Source organism: Corapipo altera, unplaced genomic scaffold, assembly GCF_003945725.1.
Source record: "Corapipo altera isolate COAL_440 unplaced genomic scaffold, ASM394572v1 74, whole genome shotgun sequence".
NCBI lineage: Eukaryota > Metazoa > Chordata > Aves > Passeriformes > Pipridae > Corapipo > Corapipo altera.
In genome coordinates, this window is record NW_020884934.1 from 1911740 (window position 1) to 1932474 (window position 20735).

The window sequence follows — 20735 nt, forward strand, 5'->3', positions numbered from 1 at the left end:
TTTTCTTTTTTCTTTTTTCTTTTTTCTTTTTTCTTTTTTCTTTTTTTCTTTTTTTCTTTTTTTCTTTTTTTCTTTTCCTCTCCTCTCCGAACCTCTCCTCTCTTTTCTTTTCTTCTTCTCTTCTTTTCTCCTTTTCTTTTCCTTTCTTTTCTTTTCTGCTGCTATACTGGCCTACACTCCTCCTTCTGCCTTTCTAGCCTCAGGAATCTTTTTGAAAGTGATGTTACACTTCTGTGGAGGACTTTTTTTTTTTCTCCTGGTCAAAATTTAAAAGAAATATAAATTATTTATAAACTGGCAACATAAAATGAACAGTATAGCCATAGGTACCATTGCTTCCTAAAGACAGAAGATTTTAAAGCACTTTTTGTGAAACCTGTTTGTAAGCTGTAGAGGTCATAATGTTGCCTCTGAAATTGAGATGTTTTGAGCTTTGGACTTTAAAATACATATAAAAAAGTGTGGTTATTAGCTGGTTACTAAAAATATTCTAAAATATTAGGCATTTTGATTTGAACTACTAAAAATGCATTAAAATATTCAGGTCTTTTTCAGATTTATTCTGAAAAAAAATTAAGTAATTGCCTATTCCCTGACCTAGCAGTGTATTTAAAAGAGGTTTACCTTTCTTCTTTATCGTATGCATCAGTGTGCCTGTATTCTTCATTTCCATTTGCTCCCAAGTGATGGGCTGGCCTTGAAAATTTGGAAATATGGCGACCTCTTCCTGTCTCCTATGTTTTGTGTTTGTAGATTCATGGTGAGGGAAGACAAAAATAAAGTAGTTCAGCAAATTTTGCCTTTTATGAGTATAATTACTTGCCTGGTGCAGAAATGTCTTGAGAAATAATAAAGGAGTGGAAATGTCCAATCTATTGTTTGGGAAGTTGGTCAGATTCAGAGAATGCAAAAAATCAGAGCAGGGGTGAAATGAGACACCACAAGTTCAAAAGTAGGTGGAGTATATAACAAATGTGGGAGAGATTTGCATAAAATAGAATACAAGAGGGAGAGGTTATAGGATGGGAACTATACAGACCAGGCAGCTGAAGGCCCTTCCTGTTCTCTGCTATAAAAGCCCGTTAAAATTAGCACATCTGCAGTGCTCCTACTTGCTTCTGAGGAAGCAGCAGACACAGATGCCAAAGAAAAAGGCTGGGGAAAATCAAAAGCCCCTTAGAAAGCATGAAATGTTTTTAATCTTAATTTGTGTCAAGAAAGTGGAGGGTATAAGCACAAGATTCTTTTTTTTCTGCTGTGAACGTTTGTGTGTAGGCAAGAGGGAATTGCACAACCAAACTAACCCTGGCAAGACACTGGTTCTCCAACACACACACAGTGACTCTTGATAATGAGCCATAATTCCCTGAACTATTTTTTCACTTCTAATGGGGATCGTGGGAAGACAGTGGATCACCCAGAGCAGTGAGCACACTGCTTTGGTGTCTGCTTCTTCCTCCTGCATTAAACTTGCCTGAGGGAGGACGGTACTTTGTGAACAAGTAGGGGACTCCCCCAAATGTGCTTTCACATGGCAACAGATTTGGAGTTTATTTAGATGAAATTCTGGGCGCATCCCTATGGCATCTCACTCACAAACTTTGGTTGGGTTTCTTTTTTTTTTTTTTTAGGCAATCTTTTTGTCCATTTCTAGCCTCCCTGCTGCTTACAATAGTAAAATACAAGGGATATTTCTGATACAATTCACTGATAAGTTGTCTTCTGATTTCACATAAGTTCTGTTGTTGATCTGTCTCATGACTATGAGAAAGCCATTCTTCAAAATGTTATTCACAGCAGGGTTTTTGCACTTTTTTGAGAGGATAGTGAATAATACAGGAATTAGGTAAGAAACTTCGTATATGCATACATATATATATATGGATTATGCACTTTTCAGAATATTAGTCTGATATTGCCTTGTCTTCTTGAAAATGACTAACAAAGGAAACATTTTGAGGATGAGAGGGGGAAGGTACATGATATGCGCAAAAGGAAAAGCTAGAGATAAGTCGTTTCAAAGTTCCAGTTATAATTGATATAATAGTCAGATTCCTACAGACAAAGGTTTTTGACCTGGAAGGAACCTTAAAAGAGGTTGCAAGGAAAGATTGGAGTGTAGATGGGAGGAAATATGAATGCAAAAAATTACTCTTTTGCCCTGTAACAAGATATACTTGTATCTTTGGGTAAAAGGATAAATATCTTTGCTTTGAAAAGACTCTTCATGATTCACTTTAATCAGTTGATGTCACAGTCTGCTGAGGGATAAGGACTCTCAGCTGCAAATTTAGTCTATCACATCGACATTGTTAGTACCTGTAATCCAGTGAAGGTGGATTTATCTAAGGCAAGCTACAAGCAGGGAGGTCTGTCACCTAAGTACAGTTGTGATGAACAAAACAAAGGCTTTATCTGTATCTAGGACAAAAGGCAAGGAATGAAGGTGTTTGGGGTTTTTTGTTTGGTTGGTTTGGTTTGGATTGTTTGCTTTCCTTTTGTGCTCTATTTTTTTTCTTCTAATTTTTGGGGTTCTCTTTTTTTTTCTTGTAAATGATGAATACTAGCACCATTTGAGATTCTTATTTAAGCAACTTCTTTAAAGGCATAATACACTGCAACAGTCTTCAGCATTTCCTGGTTTTCCTACTGTCTTTATAGCTTAAATTCTTGTCAAATTTTTATGATGTAAGAAGTGGAAATCCATAGTTTGTTGCCACCTCATTTTTAATCTATTTTGGTAATTTAATTCTGAACCATTTTAAAAACGTTAGTATAGGACATCATAAATGTTCTTAGGCTGTTCTTAGTCTGCTAAGATGCTTAAAAAGAAAAATAGAGACAAATATAATAGACAATTCAGATGTTCAAAGCTTCCTTCTTAAAAAAAAAAAAGAGAACTTCATTAAAGGTACTTAGGATATTCTTTACTAATTCTTCTGGGGAGAAAAACACTGTATGAAGGTTACTCAGGCTTTGCAGAGCTACAGAATCAGAGACAGTTCTAATCTCATAAAATAAAAACCATCTATCCAACCCTTTTATGAAAGACTAGTGACTGTGGGTATTGATGTTTTTGATAAATGAAATACTCCCAAAACAGCTCATCCCAAAATGACTCATCAGACTGAGGCTTTATATAAACAAGAGGTTCCCTCAGGGTTTAGACTTTGAACTGGATGATTAACTGACAAAGCTAAAAACCCAGTTTCTTGATACAGAGAAACTATGTTTCCAATTAATAAAGCAATCATTCCCTTAGATGACTTTTAACTTTGCAGCACGGTTTCAACAAGAAACACTCTGATAAATGTTGTGATACCTTTTCCATTACTCATTTGAACATATCCACTAGATTATGGTTTTATAGATTTCAGAGAATACAAGTGTAACCCTGTTTAGAGAAGTAAAAGGTATTGTTTGAGAGAACTGTACTCAAATAATGAGTGTAGTTGTCTTTTTAGTGTTCCTCAAATTCTTCTTCCATCCTTCTTATTTTTACCCACACTGGCTACAAAATTTTGACAGGATGCTTAGATCCCCAGTTGATAATATGGTAATATCCTCAGTGAGACTTAATATGCAAAAAGGTGACATTTTTTTGTTGTTGTTGGTCTGGTTTTTTGGGTTTGGTTTTGTTTTTTTTGAGTGTGATCTTTTGGAAACAGAAAGGTTATCCTGTGCTATTACTAAGGGCCAGTAACTTATCCAAGTGTTGTTTACTAAGGTCTCAGTGAAGAACACTTTGTACATGACCTTTCTGTACACAAAAATCAGAAAAGGGCAAAAAAAAATGAATAGAGCCAAAACCTTCCAAGTGTAACTGAATTGCATTGCACAAATTCACTTTGTTCAGAAAGAAGAGGTAATACAACAGATATATGTATTATTTTTAAATGAAGGGTAAGTTAACTGTCATAGTTAGATATAAAAATACGGCTAGAAAGGAGGATTTATAAGAAAGCACTGAAACATCACAGTCCTTTGGTTAAGGATGGAGAAAGGGATGGAAAGTAAACAATTTTTTTTTAAAATATTACTGTGTAATTTTAAAGGCCACAGTTATAAAAAGAAAATATTAATATGGATGTAAATATAACTGTTGACTTTCATGTTATGGAAACACTTGTTGAAAAGGCATCAGTGCCCACGTGTTCTTTTCTAAACAAATCTTTTGTTTTGAAAACATTTTTTTTTCCAACACATTTCAGTTTACCCTTAGCTTTCTCTTTGACTTATTTTGGAAAAAAAAGTTTTCTTAACCTCAAGATTAGAAAAAAATTTTGCTCTATTTACAAATTCTTTGTTCAATTGCTTGCAAGAAAACTCCTGTTCCACAGTATAAAACATGAGTCATTGTGCAACTTCACACCAGTGTTTTGATACCTTCATTGGAGTCTCATTTCAGTTTGACTGGGAAATAATACCAAAATTTGTTGCTTTTTATGTCACGTTTTGAGGCTAATGGGAAGACATGCAACGAAATCATTTATTTATCCTAAAAAACAGTTGCCTTTTATAAGTCAGTCACTGAATGCTTCTGGGCTTTTCTGTTAGGATTAAACATAATGAAACGTATAATGAAATCTAAGCCCATTTAACAGTTCAACAGAGGAAGTAGAGAGTTTAGATTTCTTGGGGGGCAGGCAGAGACATTACTTTTCATAATGTTTGTGATTGGTATCTCTGGTTTCTTTCTGTTTAACACAGTCCTGATAATGCCACCATGAGCAGCTGATGCAAAGTCAAATCAGTAAAAGCAATACGTACCAGTCAAAGAAATATCAGGGGCTGCCACAGTTGAGCTGTGTCTGTGAAAGTATTTCATCAGTACAGCATGCTTAATTTGTTTGGTTTTGTTTTAAAAGGTGTCACACCGGGAGCAAATTAGTATGGGTAAGCCAGAAGCAGAGCTGTGTTTTGGGGAAGCAAACAGCACCCTGGTGCTTCAGCTCTGCTACCTCCTTCAACCCAGTGCAGGGTCTCAGTGGTAGCACAGCTCATTTCCACTTAACCACGTCCACATGGGAGGGATTAAATCGCAGATATATAAAAGCAGCTCTTCTCCAATGCAGCAGAAAAGGGAGGACAGACTAGTTCTTTGGGTTAGTGTATTGTAACTAACAGGCTGTGTGTTCCTGTCAGGACAGAGCGGGTCAGTGAGCTTGTTTGTGCCAGGAGACGTGTGAAGGGAGCAGTGTGCAATTGCATTAGTGGCTGAAGTGTTTATTCTGATTTTATAGGGGCTGGGCTCAGAGGAAGATATTTTCAGGATTGTCTGAAGAAAAATAGGTGTTGAATGGCTAAGTGTGATTCAACTTGAAGTAAGAGCAAACCCAAGGCATGGGGACACCCTATTTGTTCCAGTCCATGCAGGGATAGATAGCATTATAGCAGCCCATTAGTATGAGAAAAAGCACTGAAATTCTGCAGTGTTAGAGATTTGTGCAATGAGGAAAAATCTGCGATATTAAGGAGTGTACATATTTGTCAGGTGTTTTAGTGTATCAAACCTAAGTCAAAATGTTGGCTAAGAGAAAAAAACCTCTATCTGGGTTTGCACCAGTGTTTTAACAGGATAAACTACGGGGACTTTGAACTTGTCTGTGCCTTGTGTCAGAGAAGGAAAGCTTCCCCATTAGTGTTTCAGCTGCGTTTGTACTTTGGACAATGAAGGTACCAAGGCAATTATCAAAGAACAGCCAATATGCTCTAAAGTTAAAATTTCTTTGCCCTTTCTTTTTGAATTTTTTTTTCCCCTGCTGACAATCTCAGAATGTATCAAATTCAAACAGAGAAAGAGGGGGAGAGAGGGGCCTGCTAAGTACAAGGCTGTCATAACTTATAACAAGATTATAATATGCAGAACTGTTACTTACCATATCCTGCAATATTCATTGCCACTGCTAGGAAATCAGTGTAAGACAGATAAAAGTAAATACATTTTTGCATAGCAGGTAGGGAACTTCCAAAATTCATTCCTACGGGAGGCTGGGTTGATGGACATTATAAGCAGATTCCAAAAGATATTAGTGACATTCATAGGCAACAGGTCTAAATATCAAGTAAGTACAAAAGAGAACAAGATATGTGCCCTCCAGCATCCCTGACAGAATGATTGTGAGTGCTGGCAGAGTGCAGGAGGAATGGACCACAGAAAAGGGGAGTACTCATGTTCTTCCCTTAAACAGCCATCCCCTGGTGCTGACCACAGCAGCACAATGGCCTGGGTGCATGAGCATGTCTCATGTTCTTAGCTCACTCCTGCCTAACTAGTGAATCATTTAGACCAGAGTGTCTCAAAGCTTCCCAGCAGCACAGGCAAAATTTAAGTCTGTGGCTGTGACAGGACTGCTGCTTTAGGCACCATCGTACCTGAGAGCTGTGCCCAGTGACCAGGATGTGTTGACTATGGGCCTGCTGCCCAGGAATTGTCCTGCTGCTTCCACCAATACAGCACAGGATGGCTTAATATTAACTGTTAATTAGCAGCTTCCCCAACATCCACAGCATGCAGATCTACCTCTCTCTAAGCCATGATTTTTCTGCCGCACATCATTTTGCAACCACAGCTAAGTGCTCTGTGTAAGGCTACAGCTGGTATATTACAATGTGACAGAGCCCCTGAATAATTTATATCTAAGTCTCCATTTCATACTTATTTGTTATCCTATGGGTTTTCCCCTAGGATACGCCATCTAGTTTCAATTTAAAACGTAAGTTCCATAAATTACCACTGCACAGAAGTTGCTTTAACACGCCATTTGTGCAGGTAATGGTGCACATTGCAGCAGAAGTGCTTCAGAGTCTCCACTCCTGGGATTGCAGATTCACAGTGAGCTGGTAAAGGGGAAACAATGAGGAGTTTGCTAGAAAATTGAACAAATCCGCCTTAACACATCAAAGCAAATCACACCCTGATGTTGGGAACTCTGCAGGGCAATGTTTCTGCAGCAGCGTGGACATCGAGAGTCTCTGCTCACACTAAGCAGAAAGAGGGTGTGTATGTTATTTGTCATGTGCATTTAGATACCAGTTCATGAAAGTGCACTTAGGAGGAGTATTATGACATATTTATGGTGAGGTATAAATAAGGCCCATTATACCAACAGTTCTTAATCCTTGCTTTATTCTCTGGGTATATGATTTTCCGAAAAAAGTCATAACTTCAGAGAACAGCCAGTCTAAGTTCAATGATGTTTTAGCGGGGTGTCAAACAAATATCACTAAAACATGTATAAATCTGTTACGTTTCAAGATAAATGTTTCAGATGTTCACAGGATATTGCAAATTGGAAGGGACCCACAGTATTTTTACTTTAAAGAGTTAAATGAATTATATAGCGGTAAGTGCATTTCAGAAAAATTCCCTGTTTTCACGTTTTGCCTAACTTAAAAGAAAATCATGTTGTTGAAATCATTAGGCCACATTTTGACAAAATGCTTCTCCTTAAGTATTTAGGTTTAATTCTTATTCTTAACACTTTATTAAATTTAATAGGCTTTGAACACCTGCTTCAAATTAATGTAATGAACTATTTCTTGAGTAAGACTAGTGACCATAACACTGTATCATATTTTGTTTCATTACTTAGTCATACAACTGCATATTTCAATAGGATAATATAATGTAATACTTCCCTACCAAATATATGTGCCAATCTAGAACAGCTTCGGACTGAAATCACTTAAATAATGTACCCAAAAGAGATTGATATTTGGGTTACAGTGCACAAAGCTACCAGCTACAAGTAAGGTATCAGTGAACCCACAGGCTGTGATATATCTTACTTGAGTGATTAGTTTCTAAGGGCCTGAGATGCTCTGCTTGTGACACAGACAGGATTCAGGAAGCCAACCTTTCATTCCCAGTCACGAGTCTGCATTTTTGGTGATTTGCCTCATGTAAATTTGGAAGTATATCTTGTTACCTGTGAATGAAGACTGCATAGCAGTAATAAATACATCCCGCTGTCTGTTAGGCAAATCTGAACTAGGGAGCTTCTTGAGAGTCTTCAGGAAAGATTCAAGTATCACTTGCCAGTGGGAAGGTGTGAATCTGTGAATCTGCAGGATGGTCAGTTCCCTTCTCTGTGGTGCCCTTAACTTGCCTAGGGGGTTATCACTGCCAGTGCATTGCTTTTGGCCTGGTTGACTCAAGTGCATGAGGCATAAGAGGAAAGGTTTCATAAAAGAAGGAAATCCGGGATTTTAAGTGAAATCTTACATCACTTGTGATAACGTGTAGCAGGCAATTATTTGAGGGAAGGATGCAGAAAGGGCGGGAAAAGGGATGGTTTGTGACACAATGCAGCAACAGAAACAAATTTAGATTGTGTGTAAGATGTGCTGCTTTGAGACTGATAAGCCCGGTTCAGGGAAAATCCTCAGCACATGGGAGTGTACTTGTGAATGTGAATAGCCTAAATAATTTGAGAATCCATTTACAAATCACTTACATGTACCTCACCCACCCTGCTCCCATGATTTCTGGTTCCTGTCACCCACACAGAACCACATTGTTCATCAAACAAACAGAAAGCTGCTTTCACTTAGCTTACCAAGCACCTTGCCAAACTGTGGGCCCTAAAACCTTGCAAGACCTACTTTTTAGCTTAGGAAAGATCTTGGCCTGTTCCAGTACTGTTCTACTTCCTTTTTGATTTCTCTTCTTTTCTCTGCTTGTTCTTTCACTTTCTTTCCTGGTGAGGTTGTAATAGTGACAGTTCATTCTATCCAGTAATTCAAACTATCGTTGAATACCCTTTGATGGTCGGTTACTACTCATGAGTTTCTGATGCTACTATTTCTGAAGCATATGTTGCATATACATGTTTCATGTATCTAAATAAATGCATTGCTTTGGATCCTCCAACAGGCCAGAACCAGTACTGTGGACAAAGGACGGTGGAGAACTGCCAGATCCAGAGAGAATGGTTGTCAATGGCAGGGTTCTAAGCATCAGTTTCCTAAACAAAACAGACAATGGCACATACCGATGCGAAGCAAAAAATCCTATTGGCCGAAACAGCACAGAATATGTCCTGATAGTACATGGTGAGTGTGTTCTTGTTAGTGCATGTAATGCATATATAACATTTCAAGCCAATACAGTCAGCTGCTTATGGTCATTACAGAAAGAATAGCAAGAAAAAAGTCGGTAGTATAATTGCACTTCTATTTATGCTGTCACCTAGTTGTGGGACGGATGTTATCTCTCTTTTGTTGCCATGCCTCTCTTCGTACAGTTTAAACAAAATATAGTCACTTATGCTGTGAACTTTTTGGTAAGTAAGCACCTGTAAAAATGTTTTGCAGTATGTCGGTACTGTTTTAAAAACACTTGCCTCAGGCCCAGCTGTTCAGATAAAGCTGGTCACAAAAGGTTATATGAAGAGAAATACCAGACAGATGAGTGTTTGAGGTTTTCTGTTCAGTTTTTTATAGACCAGGAGATCTGCTACTGAGAAAATTCAGCTTATACAAGTTAGCTTGTCATCATCTGACCTATGGTTACAATGAATCGTCAAAACTATGTCATGTCCTTAATTCATTATGCTACTTCTAATAAAATTGAAAAGGAAGATTCATATTAAATTCCAGTTGATTTTTTTTCCCATAATTAATTAGACAACAATATGGGTCACGTGAAAGGAATAGCTGCCTTCTAAGTTGATCGTGAAATAGATTGATATAGTATAGGAGAAACTATAATACAAAATTAGGATTTACCTTTAATACAGCCTTGCAGTGTGGATCTAGCAGTCTCAAAACATGATGTTTTCTTATCACAAATATGTATTCCTGGAAGATGATGATTTCCATAATTTGAATTTTAATCTAAGTGAATGTAAAGGAAGAAGCTCCACTGTAGTACATGGAGGTACTTTTTTGTGTGTATTTTTTTTAAAAATGTGACTTCTTATAACTGACAAAATAAAATGAAAAAATCTAATGAAAATTATAGTCTGTAAATAGACATGAGAATTATGTAGATTTTATTTGCTCATGATTAATTCGGTTATAACAAATACATGTTTCTTTGATGGTTGTAAGGTCTCGAAAAACATTTTTCACTCAAGGTTTATCCTGCCTTTAGGTATTTGGCATAAAACTTCTAATAAGTGCTGCTTTCAGTAAGGAGCTATTTATTGGCACTGTTGATGGAATGTCATTCATCAAAAGAAACCCTTAGTTTACTTTTCATTTTTCTTAAAGTTCACTGCTAGTTTATGTAGAATTAGTGGCACAAGTAAGGAGAAGGTCTTTGCATGAGGAACACAGAGCCTGTGCCGCTGCGTGAGTATTTCTGTATTAAAGACAAGCAGAAAAACGAAACCCTCTAACCTCAAGTTACATTGGTTACCACAAGAAGAGAAAAAGAAAAAATGTCTTTTACATCCTGGAGGTGGTGATGTGGTGGTTGTTGGCTGCAGGCACAAAGTGCACTGCCTTTGATGAGATAATGGCTTCTGCGTTTACCCTATGTTGAAACTTCTGTGATTCGTCTTTTCTGCCCAATTTACTTATGTGATTATTTCTGAAAATGTGGCCTTTGATAACAGTAAGATTTTTTTCCCATCAGTGATGACTCTGCAATACACCTCTACCAAAGAATATTTCATCATTTCCTATGTGTCTTTCTCGCGGTGGCGTGCCCCCCTGTCAGTCTGATTATCTTGCAACAACTTCCTGGCAGCCCGTAAAATCATTCATTATCAGGGAGGTGTTCTGTTATGTTTGGCAGCACATTAGGCACATTATCAGGTTTAGCTCCCTCATTGCTGACCTCTTCTGTTATGAGTACCAGAGTTTTCCTAATTGCATTTCTTCAATGCCAGTGTTGGAACTAGAGAAGGTAAATGTCAGGTGCTTCCGAGGTTTCTGAAACAATGAGAGTAATGTGACAGAGTATGAGATGATATTTAGTGCTTAACAACTTACTGCATTTCAGAGCTGTTAGGTTTATTTTAAGTACAGAGGAGACTGACACAATTATTTTATCAAGTGTAGAACAATCAGTTGTATAGATCAATTTAAGCAGCCTTATCCCTTCTTTAGCTCATTATATTCATGAATGTCTCTAGTGAAACATAATCCTCCCCAAATTATACAATATTTTCTCTCTATTTCTCTGGGGGCTAAAAAACCTACTTTTTATCACTTTCTGAGATGCATCCTTCCATTTAATAGAAGATGTATTTTTTTATCTTCCTAAATATATCTGGAAGCATCCTTTGATTTCTCATCCCTTCCCCTGTGCTTAATGTGTTGATGTAATTTTTTTGTCCTACTTCTTTGCTAGAATTAATTTATCCCATAAGTATGCCTTCTTACTTTGAATGTTAGGTTTCTAATAGAAGTACATGCCAGATTTTCCATGTGAGGAAACAGAGGACATCAATGGAAGGTATCCTCTGCAGAGGCAAGGGAGTGCAGCCTGATTCAGAGCTTTTCTTTTCTAATGTATACTCTGATGTGGACTACATTTTTTTCCTTTTCTTCACTTCTACTCTGACAGATTTTCTGTCTTTCTGTTTGTTAATGTTATAAAAGCTTCATCTGGCTTCTATTCTTTTTTTCCCCCTATGAAATCCCCCTCTCAGTGGTACTCAATCTAATAATTCTGTCAGTTCCTTAAGTTATCTTCCTAACTGAGAGAAGATTTAGACAGCTTTAGTGTAGAGAGAGGATTGCCTAAAAATGGAAGGAATAGTTTATCATAATTAGAAGTTAAAGGCAAGCAAAGTATTTATATATATTAATTATACAAACCAAGCAAAGAGTGTCTCATGCCTTTAACTGGACTAACCTAGACACAAAATTATACAGAAAAGTAGTATTTTTTCTACAGTAAGTGATGATGAGTTAAAACTGTTTTGATGTTAAGGGACAGTACTGGAAATACATATTGCTATAAGCGATGAATGGCAATCTGTCCAATGCAATTAGTGTCTGATAACATAAAAAATCATTCTAGATTTGCAGTATAATTAAAGAAATCGGACTTCAGAGAAACTGAACAAATTTGAATAAAGTTATCGGCATGGACTATTAAATATACTCATGCTGCTTTGCTGAATCAATATGTCTGCTAATTTAATTTTTCTTAACATTTATTGTTAATAATGAATGTCATAAAATACTTTGTGAAGCAGGAGGGTGGGCACAAAGTCAGAGTTTATAGGCAGAAGTACAAAGGCAAGACGTAGTTTGCTCAAACATTTGTCTCTTGCAGTAACAAAGGCACAAGCTTTAATGCCTGTAGCTGTTGTCATTTCTGTATTCTAATTGGTAAGCCTGGTGCTTTAGAAGTGCACATTCTGGCTAGATATATTACACCCTTTCTTTGGTAATGTGCCCCAGGCAATTTTCACTCTCTTCCAATTTATTAAGAATTTTTGTTTACCTTTGTCCAAATACTTGTCATTAATCATCAGCAAACAGAGCAAACTGTCAGACTCATGTTGCTCAGTCCAAAAACATAGATTCTACTTGCAAAGCTTAGGTAATGAGTGCACTGACTTAGCTGGAGTAGAGGAAGGAGGTGGTCCATAATAATCAAACTGAAGATACACTTGTGATTTCTGTAGGAGTAGTTCATAACCTCTGGAGGTCACTGCTGAAGACTTAGTTCATCAACACATTGCAGTGAGTGACACAAGTCCACATCATTGAGAAACATTCTTAATGGCAACAGCAGCATTTGACAATTTGCAGACCTATTTGAAATGGAGAACCTTGGTGAAATATCCTGATATGCCAATTTATACACAAGCATTAAATTAATTGAAATATTCAGAGCTATAATGTGTCATGTAGCAATTCTCTAGAAGAGCAATATGGAAATTAATATGAATCAGCAGCTGTGGATGGTCAAGGCAGTTCTTACTGCCCCAATTATAGATACATTACATACATAATATTGCCCATATTATACATACAAAGCATTTGAGCCAGTTACTTAGTATTTCTGAATAATAAAAAGGGTCATAACATATTCCTTTGTCTTCAGCCTCTCTATTTCGTACTTTTTTCTTAGGCAAGCTATTTCTTGCAAATAAAGGCAGCTGAAAGACCGAGTTACATCCTCATTAGTATTTTGGAATGTGCTTTCAAACAGAAGATCTCCTACAGTGTGTAAGACCAAAGGTCCCACTGCACCTTTCCTAACTATAACATTATTTGTATTCCACCTGCTTGTCCAGTCCCATTTCAAAACATTTGTCATCTTAGCTTTCACAGTAACCTGTGGCAACAAGTTTCTGAATTGAGTTACGTGCTTTGAGGGAAAAGTATTCTCTTTTGTTTGTTTAAGCCTGCTGCTTGATCTCTTCTCTTCCCAACTCTACAAGCTGTTTGGCCTCTCTTGCTGTTTGTCCTGGAAGCAGGCAATTCAAATCACTTTTGTACTTGTGCTGCTTCCCTTCAGTAGATTCTCAGATTTTTCCACCCTGGTCTCATTTTCTCATTAGTTATGATCTTAAACTCTGCATTTCCTGGATTCCTGTCCCTTGTGTCCACTCTCTTTCTTTAGTGGTCTTTTTTTCACCTTTTTTCTTCATTTTTATTCCAGTTTTAAATCTCTGTGATTGATTGTTCTCCACATCTGGTAAATGGCCTATACCAAATCTGCACCAGACACCTTGGTTTATTAAATGCTACCTCCAAATACATATATAAAGGCTCATCTTCTGTGGCCACTCATAATTCCAGCGTGGTGCACTTTTAAATTTATACAAGTTTCTTTTCAAATCTCTCCAAGAAAGTAGAAACTGAGTCGAACAGCAAATTGAAAGAAAACCAAGGAGGTGAGGATATTTTCTGCTTTCTTGGAAAACTAAGCTTACTGAATAGGCAATAGATCTTTTGATTTGCAAATGTTTTCACTAGAGAACTCTGATAAATCTTGTGTAGTGCTTTTGGACACCTCATCATCATAACCATACATCAAAAAACACATAAAAAATATTCACTAGAGGGGCAGAGGGGAGGTGGGAAGGAAAGGAAACAGCATCCACGTGGAGCAGCAAGCTCATCAGTAATCTTGTTGCCCTCTGTTTTGGTGTTAAGACTAAAAGAGAGATAACAGGATAATTTCTAAAGTTTCCTGCTTTAAAGTTTCTGAGTTGAAATGTCTCATTTACACACACATTGGAGAAAACACTTTCTTTGCCTCTGGGAATATCCCACCTTTGGGTGAACAAAGCTTGGGCTTTGAGAAAAGAGAAGTGTGGAGACCTGTGTTGTCATGTAACGATAATTACATTTATGGCTACAATAGTGGGTAATTTTGGTTAAAAAAACCACAAAATTGCCCTTTTAGCTATCAAGGCATATCAGGAATGTGGGACTCAGAAGACATCTTAGGACATAATTATAAAATTAATGCATTTGAATACCTGTGCCTTTCAGTTTTGAGATTTTGCTTTTTTATATCTGTGTTTGAATTAAAAGAAGGAAGTCTCAATTTTGAGTCCTTAAAACAAAGGTGAAAAGTTTTTCCTATTCCCATCTTATAAGAAGATGATAGAGACTCAGAGACAGAGGAGCCTGAGCTTTCTGATGAAAAATAAATAAAACAATGCTCTTGAAGACACTCTCAAAAGCCTTCCTTCCCCCTAAACTATCTCTTTTTTTTTCTCTCTTCCACTTCCCCACCATGCATGCATGCATACATACCCACAAGCAAAAGCAATCAGAGTCTGCTAAATTATCCAGGAAGAGATCTCTTTTTTCATCATCATCATCATATCCTTTGAAATCCACATCAGCTGGATAGTTTTAGCAAAAATCAAAGTGAGGAGGAGCGAGGTTACACTGTGTCAGGCCTAAGAAAGTGAGTCATTAAAACGCTATGTTAAAGGTAGAATTATAAACACCCTGAGAATTTCATACATATGTTATTCTTCAAAGCATAGCCCTTCAGATTGTGTTGAAATGTCTTGATTTTGCATATATATCGATGTTCTAAAATGACATTAAGCTATTAAATAATTATCATATTATTAAATTTGACTTCTCCAGAAGATGTGGTCCAAACCTTAAAGCACAACACAGCCAGATGAATTAAGAAATCATTGCATAATACAGCTTTTGTTATTGGATTAAAGAAGAATAGTGTTTAGCTGACATTTTCAGGTATGAAAAGTCTGTCAAGAAACTTATGGTGGAATCGTTGGCTTAATTTTATGGATGAATTGTCCAGCTATTATCCCTGAACGCTCTCAAGGCAGCTACTTTGAAATTGCTTTTTGTTGATAAATACTTGAATAATGGGGTGTATGGTTGAGCTGCGTGAACTGATCTTTCTTCATTTATGGTGACTTTAGAAAAATAAGATACAAATTTTTTTCCAGATAAGCTTAAAATTATTTTGGAAAGGTCAAGTAAATAACATTCCAAACCACACTAACATTTTGGGGAATATGTTTGGCACTTCTACATTTTTACGTTAAAATACTGTTTTTAATTTAAAAAAACCTTTGAAAATAAAATAAAGTGATTTTGTTAGATAACATATGGAAGAATCTTTTTAAATTTTTTCTATTTATTTATTTTTTTTTTATTTTATTTTTATTCCTTACTGGAGTGCTCATTGAAATAATTGAACCCAGAGCATTTACTCAGCAGCAAATCTCTCTCCAGGTCCAACCTCTAACAATATATTCTAATATATGTGGTTCATTCCTATTTGAATTGATGTCATACGTATTCTAAAAGCCTGTAGTTTTGAAAAATGTCTCTAATAACACACAGCTCTTGAAAATATCTAATTTGCTGTGTATACTTATAATTGGCAAATGTGATAGTTCTTGATTGGAATTTCTTATGTGATTCCTGAAAAAGAAAAGGTTTTGTGTTTGTTTTGAGTTATAATGAGGGATTTTTTTATTTGTCCATACTCAATAAGTGCATAAAGTTAATATTTTGGGTGCTTGTATATGGGTAGAGCATATAAAATGAAGTACTTCTTGAACTAGAGCTACTACTCTTGCTTTATCTGAGAACTGGTTTTTCTGACCTTCAGTGCCATGTATTTCTGAAATGGTGCTGTCGAGTTTATTATCAGTGATTTGCTGCAGTAGCAAAGCTTGCTCTCTAACTTTTCTGTACTTCACACTTTGCTACTGCTTATACCCCCAGTTTTCTTGAACTTTACTTCATCTGAGCTTTTCTGTTTGAGAAGTCAGATTGTAAAATTACCATGCCTCTGAAGATCATGTGCAATCTTCATGAAGAAAATATAACTGCTAACTGAATAATTTCACTTGAGGCTGCTGATAAAGTTATAGGCTAACAGTTGCTAATGATCTTCTGTTTCCATCTAAATCATTTATTATTCACAAAACTCAAACTATAAAGATAATATTAATGTGACTTAGTGATTTTTCTAAGCTGAAATCTTTCCTGCACCATTAGGTGCTGTGGAATGCAAATAAGGGTATCCTGTCCCTATCTCTCTCTGTGGTGCTTCTTTAACTCACCTTTGTTTTGAGAATAGGTTGCTCAGTTTTTCACTCAATTCAAGGAAAAAAATGGTACTCTAGTTACTGATATTGCTTAAAATGACAACTAATGCTAGGTGATACATCAGAACTGTGCTCAGTTCCAGCTGAGATTGGGAACCTTGGGAAGGTTCTGACCAAATGGAAATAGGTAAAAATGCTTTGGAGACCGAGAGGGGCAGGGAAAGCTTCTGCAAAAAAACAGACCTTTGAAAACTTTCATATCTAAGGTCTCTGATCACATGGGAAGAGTATGGAGGCTCAGAGAAAAGTAGACACTTAGCTTATCTCAAGCCATTAATAGTTCTAACATTCATAATTTGATGTTAATAATTATTAGTACTGATTATTCTATTTTTCTTATTTGAAATTTTAATTATGGTAATTTTTTTCTAGAGTTTATCTTAGCCTGCGTTTCTGTATTCTATAAAGGAAAAAGATATTCAATCAAATGTTTCTTACAGTATTCTAGTAGCATTTTCCTTACAGCAAATAAGGTATTTCCCCACTTGTTTTCAGTATTCTTTCAACTAAAAATCAAATCATACTGACAAAAATTTGAAATTTTCCTGAAGAAAAAAATCTTTAAAAAAATCTTTTAAATTTTATAAGTCTTCCTAATCTTTCTTCACAGCATAGGTTCCATCAAAATTTGTGTTGGGACCTTGAAGTGTCTTTAGCCCCTCCTCCAAAACGGAATCTTCTAAGCTGCAATCACAAACTATTTTTTCCTGCTCTTACTTCTTGAATTCTTGATGCAATGTAATAAATTTCTCTTTGTTTTGTAATTAAAGTCACTTTTTTTTTTTTGCTAAATCCTACAATAGACTTTCTGAATTGAATCTTACTCTGCCTTCCTGTGAACCACCTAGACTTTGTCTCAGGGATTCCAAACCCTTTTGGCAGCTTTCAGGAAAGCTCATCACATCGATCTTTCTCTGTGTGTCTCTCACAGAAAGGAGAACAGACAGCAAAAAATAATCAGCAGGGCAGTAAGGGTGTATCTCAAAACCATTCTCAAGTTGCAAGGAGGGAAAAAAAAAAAACAAAACCAAACCAAAAAGGCCATTACCACCAAAACTGATAAAGTTGGCTGGAATATGCCACACGAGGATCTCCCACAACACCCTGACTTGTTTCACAAGGCTGCGGTTCCCTCCCAAGCACTAAGAAAGCTCTAAATCCCATTCAAAGAAACTTGACTGTGAACTAGTCTCCAGGTATCAGCTACAACTGATGGTGTTCATGTTATGGTGGAAGGTGATGTGTCATTTGTGAGAGTGATCCAAACAATTTTCAGTCAGGATTACTTTTATTTTGTTACAAGGCCTCGAGGCAGAAGAATCAAAGTACCTGGGTTTTTTGCCTTATCTACTTTATACTTAGATGTGCATTTTCATTACTTTTCCTTCATTGGTATCCACACAGCTCCCACATACACCCTGGGAAGTTTACTCCCCACATACACCCTGGAAGATAAAAATTGTTTTTTCTTGGTAGCCTCATGCCTGAGGAGGGTATATCTTTCAGCTGGAACAGCCCATGTTAATCCTCATGGCAAGCAAAGACAAAAACAAACCAAAGGAGAGGAGGAAGCACAGAAAAAAGTTTGGCAGGGTAAAACTGTCATTAAAGTGTTTTATTCTTTAGATATTACTGTGGACCATTGCACTAGTGGCTTTGTTTCCCCCCCTCCCCAGTGATTTCTGTGTTTTACATTTACTGCAGGATCCGTAATCCTTGATTGGTGGGAGGCAGGGAGGAGTTGAAGGACCCTGACATATTGAAGTGCTAGTTTGGTGCTTGATTGAGGAGAGCTCTGGATGGCAGGAAGTGAAACCTCTTTGCTCTGCTTTGTATATTATTTTGTTTAAAATAAATTAGCAATACAATCAAGCATTCTTCATAAAAAAAAAATACTGTGACATTCTGCTGGTGAATTATCCTATTTGATGGCTTAATAGTTAAGGCACTAAATATCTACCAGCCTGATGGCAAGCTGGATAATATTAACAAAATTAAGTCTTGACTATGTTGCATTTATCCCACTATCCATGGTTATGTGTTATACAAGGGTAAAGAGTCGTGACAGGAATTCGACCACATGTGTAGAACTCTTTTGAGCAAGAAAAGAGCATTACAGGTTGACAGCTAGAAAGATAGGGCCTTATTTTCTCATGTAGTGTACTTTGGTGATAGGAACGTGAGAATTAATTATATTAGTCAAAGACAGTGCAATGAAGTGCAATAATCTATGTTTTAGGTTGCAAAGATGCCATTCGCTTTCCCAAGGTGATTTTCATTGAGATACAGCTATGCCACTGTGATAAAGTGTTTCAGATTAGTCTTGGACCCCTCTGATTATATTTTGAAATAAAGTCATTTAAAATAAATGACATTCTCTGCTATCTCTTTTTACTAACCTTAAAATTATTGAAGTGAGTTTTGAGTTGTTTAAGCGATTTCAGTGATCTGTCCTGAATTTCTCAGAGAAATGAAAGTAGCAACTGTAATAAAATAGAGATCAGCAATCTGTTTGCCTCCACTTAGTTTCAACACATGCCTCCGTAACAGGGAAATTTGGGAAAATTCTCTTTGACCTCTTTCTTCTTCTCAGTGCAATTCTGGCTGAGCTTTTTTAATTTATTTTTTTGTGTGTGCAGAAAGAGTCAAGTGTCATTCAGGGAAAGCTGTCATCTTTGTTCAAGGCTGCTGGTGTCTGAATTTGTGTCGTGCATTAGCTTTTCCTCATAGGTTTTCAAGGGCCAGCTGCTGGTACTTTATTTCATTTAATTTTGAATGGTCCTATTTTATGCCTTGGAAAAACAAGGAAATATGGCTTGTCTGTTTACTTAAAAAGAATAAAAATGAACATTACAGCCTAATGTGATTTTTTAAGCAGTGGCAATGGGCCTAGAACACCATATTAATAGTGGGGGAAAATCATGCTGGCTTTATTCAAGCAAGATATTTGGTGGCTTTTGTGGTAACATTTTGTCTTGAATGCAGTGAAATTGGCACTGCAGGTATAAGGACAACTGCTTTTTTAAATGCAGTTTTGAGAGAGGTTTTGTTTTCCTTTGTGTTTTTGATTTTTTGGGGGGTTTTTTAGTAGAAGATTGAAATGAGCCTCAGGAGATCTGTTTTGAACTCCCCTGTCAGTCTCAGAAGTCTGTAAAATTTAAGACATTCCACTTAATTCTTCTGTGTTCATTTCCCCAGCTGTGAAATGGGAATAATGCTACCTCTTTTTCCCTAACATTTGGTCTGTACTGTCCAAATAATGACCTTACAAATCTTCAAGGCAGAGATCCATTCTTTACTGTGTATATATTTATTAATGTAGGGTTGTGAACAAGATCAAGACATACATAGATGCCTTTTTATAGGTAAAGCTTCTTCATTTCAGGCTGTGTTCTCAAACAATGCTCTAAAACTACCTTTTTATTTAAAATGTTGAATTACAAAATTAATTTCCTTAGCCTCCTGCATACTCTGCAAATTTAACTAATTTCTTTAAGGCAAGTTGCATAAGCTTCAGTGATTTGCCCAGTGCAGTATTTGTAACTAATGAGAAAGGTGAGCTTTTATACAAGAGAGATTGACTCTTTTAAAATAATAGCCTTTATTATTATTACTACTCTTTAATTGGAAAGGACTTTTTTTTAACTGCTAGCAAAACTCATGCTAAGTTTGGGAAAAAATTAGGTCTTACACTTTACTGCTAAAGTAAATTGTAATTTGAAGTCTGTATTATATTTATATAACTCCAGAACATGGGAGATTAGCCTTTCTGTTGAATACTTGGTTTGATTTGTCCTTAGAGGTAAATCTTGCACTAGTAAGCATTAGTAAAGTAAAACTTAGAGTACTTGAAAACAGATTCTTCAGTATTAAAGAATTGCCTAATTGAGAATATAATTTTTTCTTGTACTAATATATTCTTCAATGTCCAGTCATCTAGTTAAGTTATTATCAAATGTATCCTTTTATGTTCTCTGTGTATCACCTGGTTTTAGCACAGGCAGAAATTAGGAAATAACACATTACAGCGTACTCATTTTCTACAGTACAAATGTTGCACTTAATATTATCTGCCCCACCAAAACTGAACAGCAATAGGTAAATGTGTTGGGAGATCCTACATTATGTCACCTTTTATTCTTCTGCTTCCCTGAGAGCAAGAATGGTGAGCTTTTTAAATGGCTGGACCGGTGACAAACAACG

The 20735-nt window shown here is 36.4% G+C and overlaps 1 protein-coding gene across 3 annotated transcripts in view; it reads left to right on the plus strand.

The window, feature by feature from the left end:
• CADM2 (cell adhesion molecule 2) overlaps positions 1–20735 on the plus strand; it is a 612665-nt gene that overhangs the window by 533753 nt on the left and 58177 nt on the right. For all 3 annotated transcript variants that reach the window (XM_027660008.1, XM_027660010.1, XM_027660009.1), the window contains one exon: positions 8879–9057. In XM_027660008.1, coding sequence (XP_027515809.1) covers positions 8879–9057 — 179 coding nt within the window. The remainder of the gene's footprint in view (positions 1–8878; positions 9058–20735) is intronic.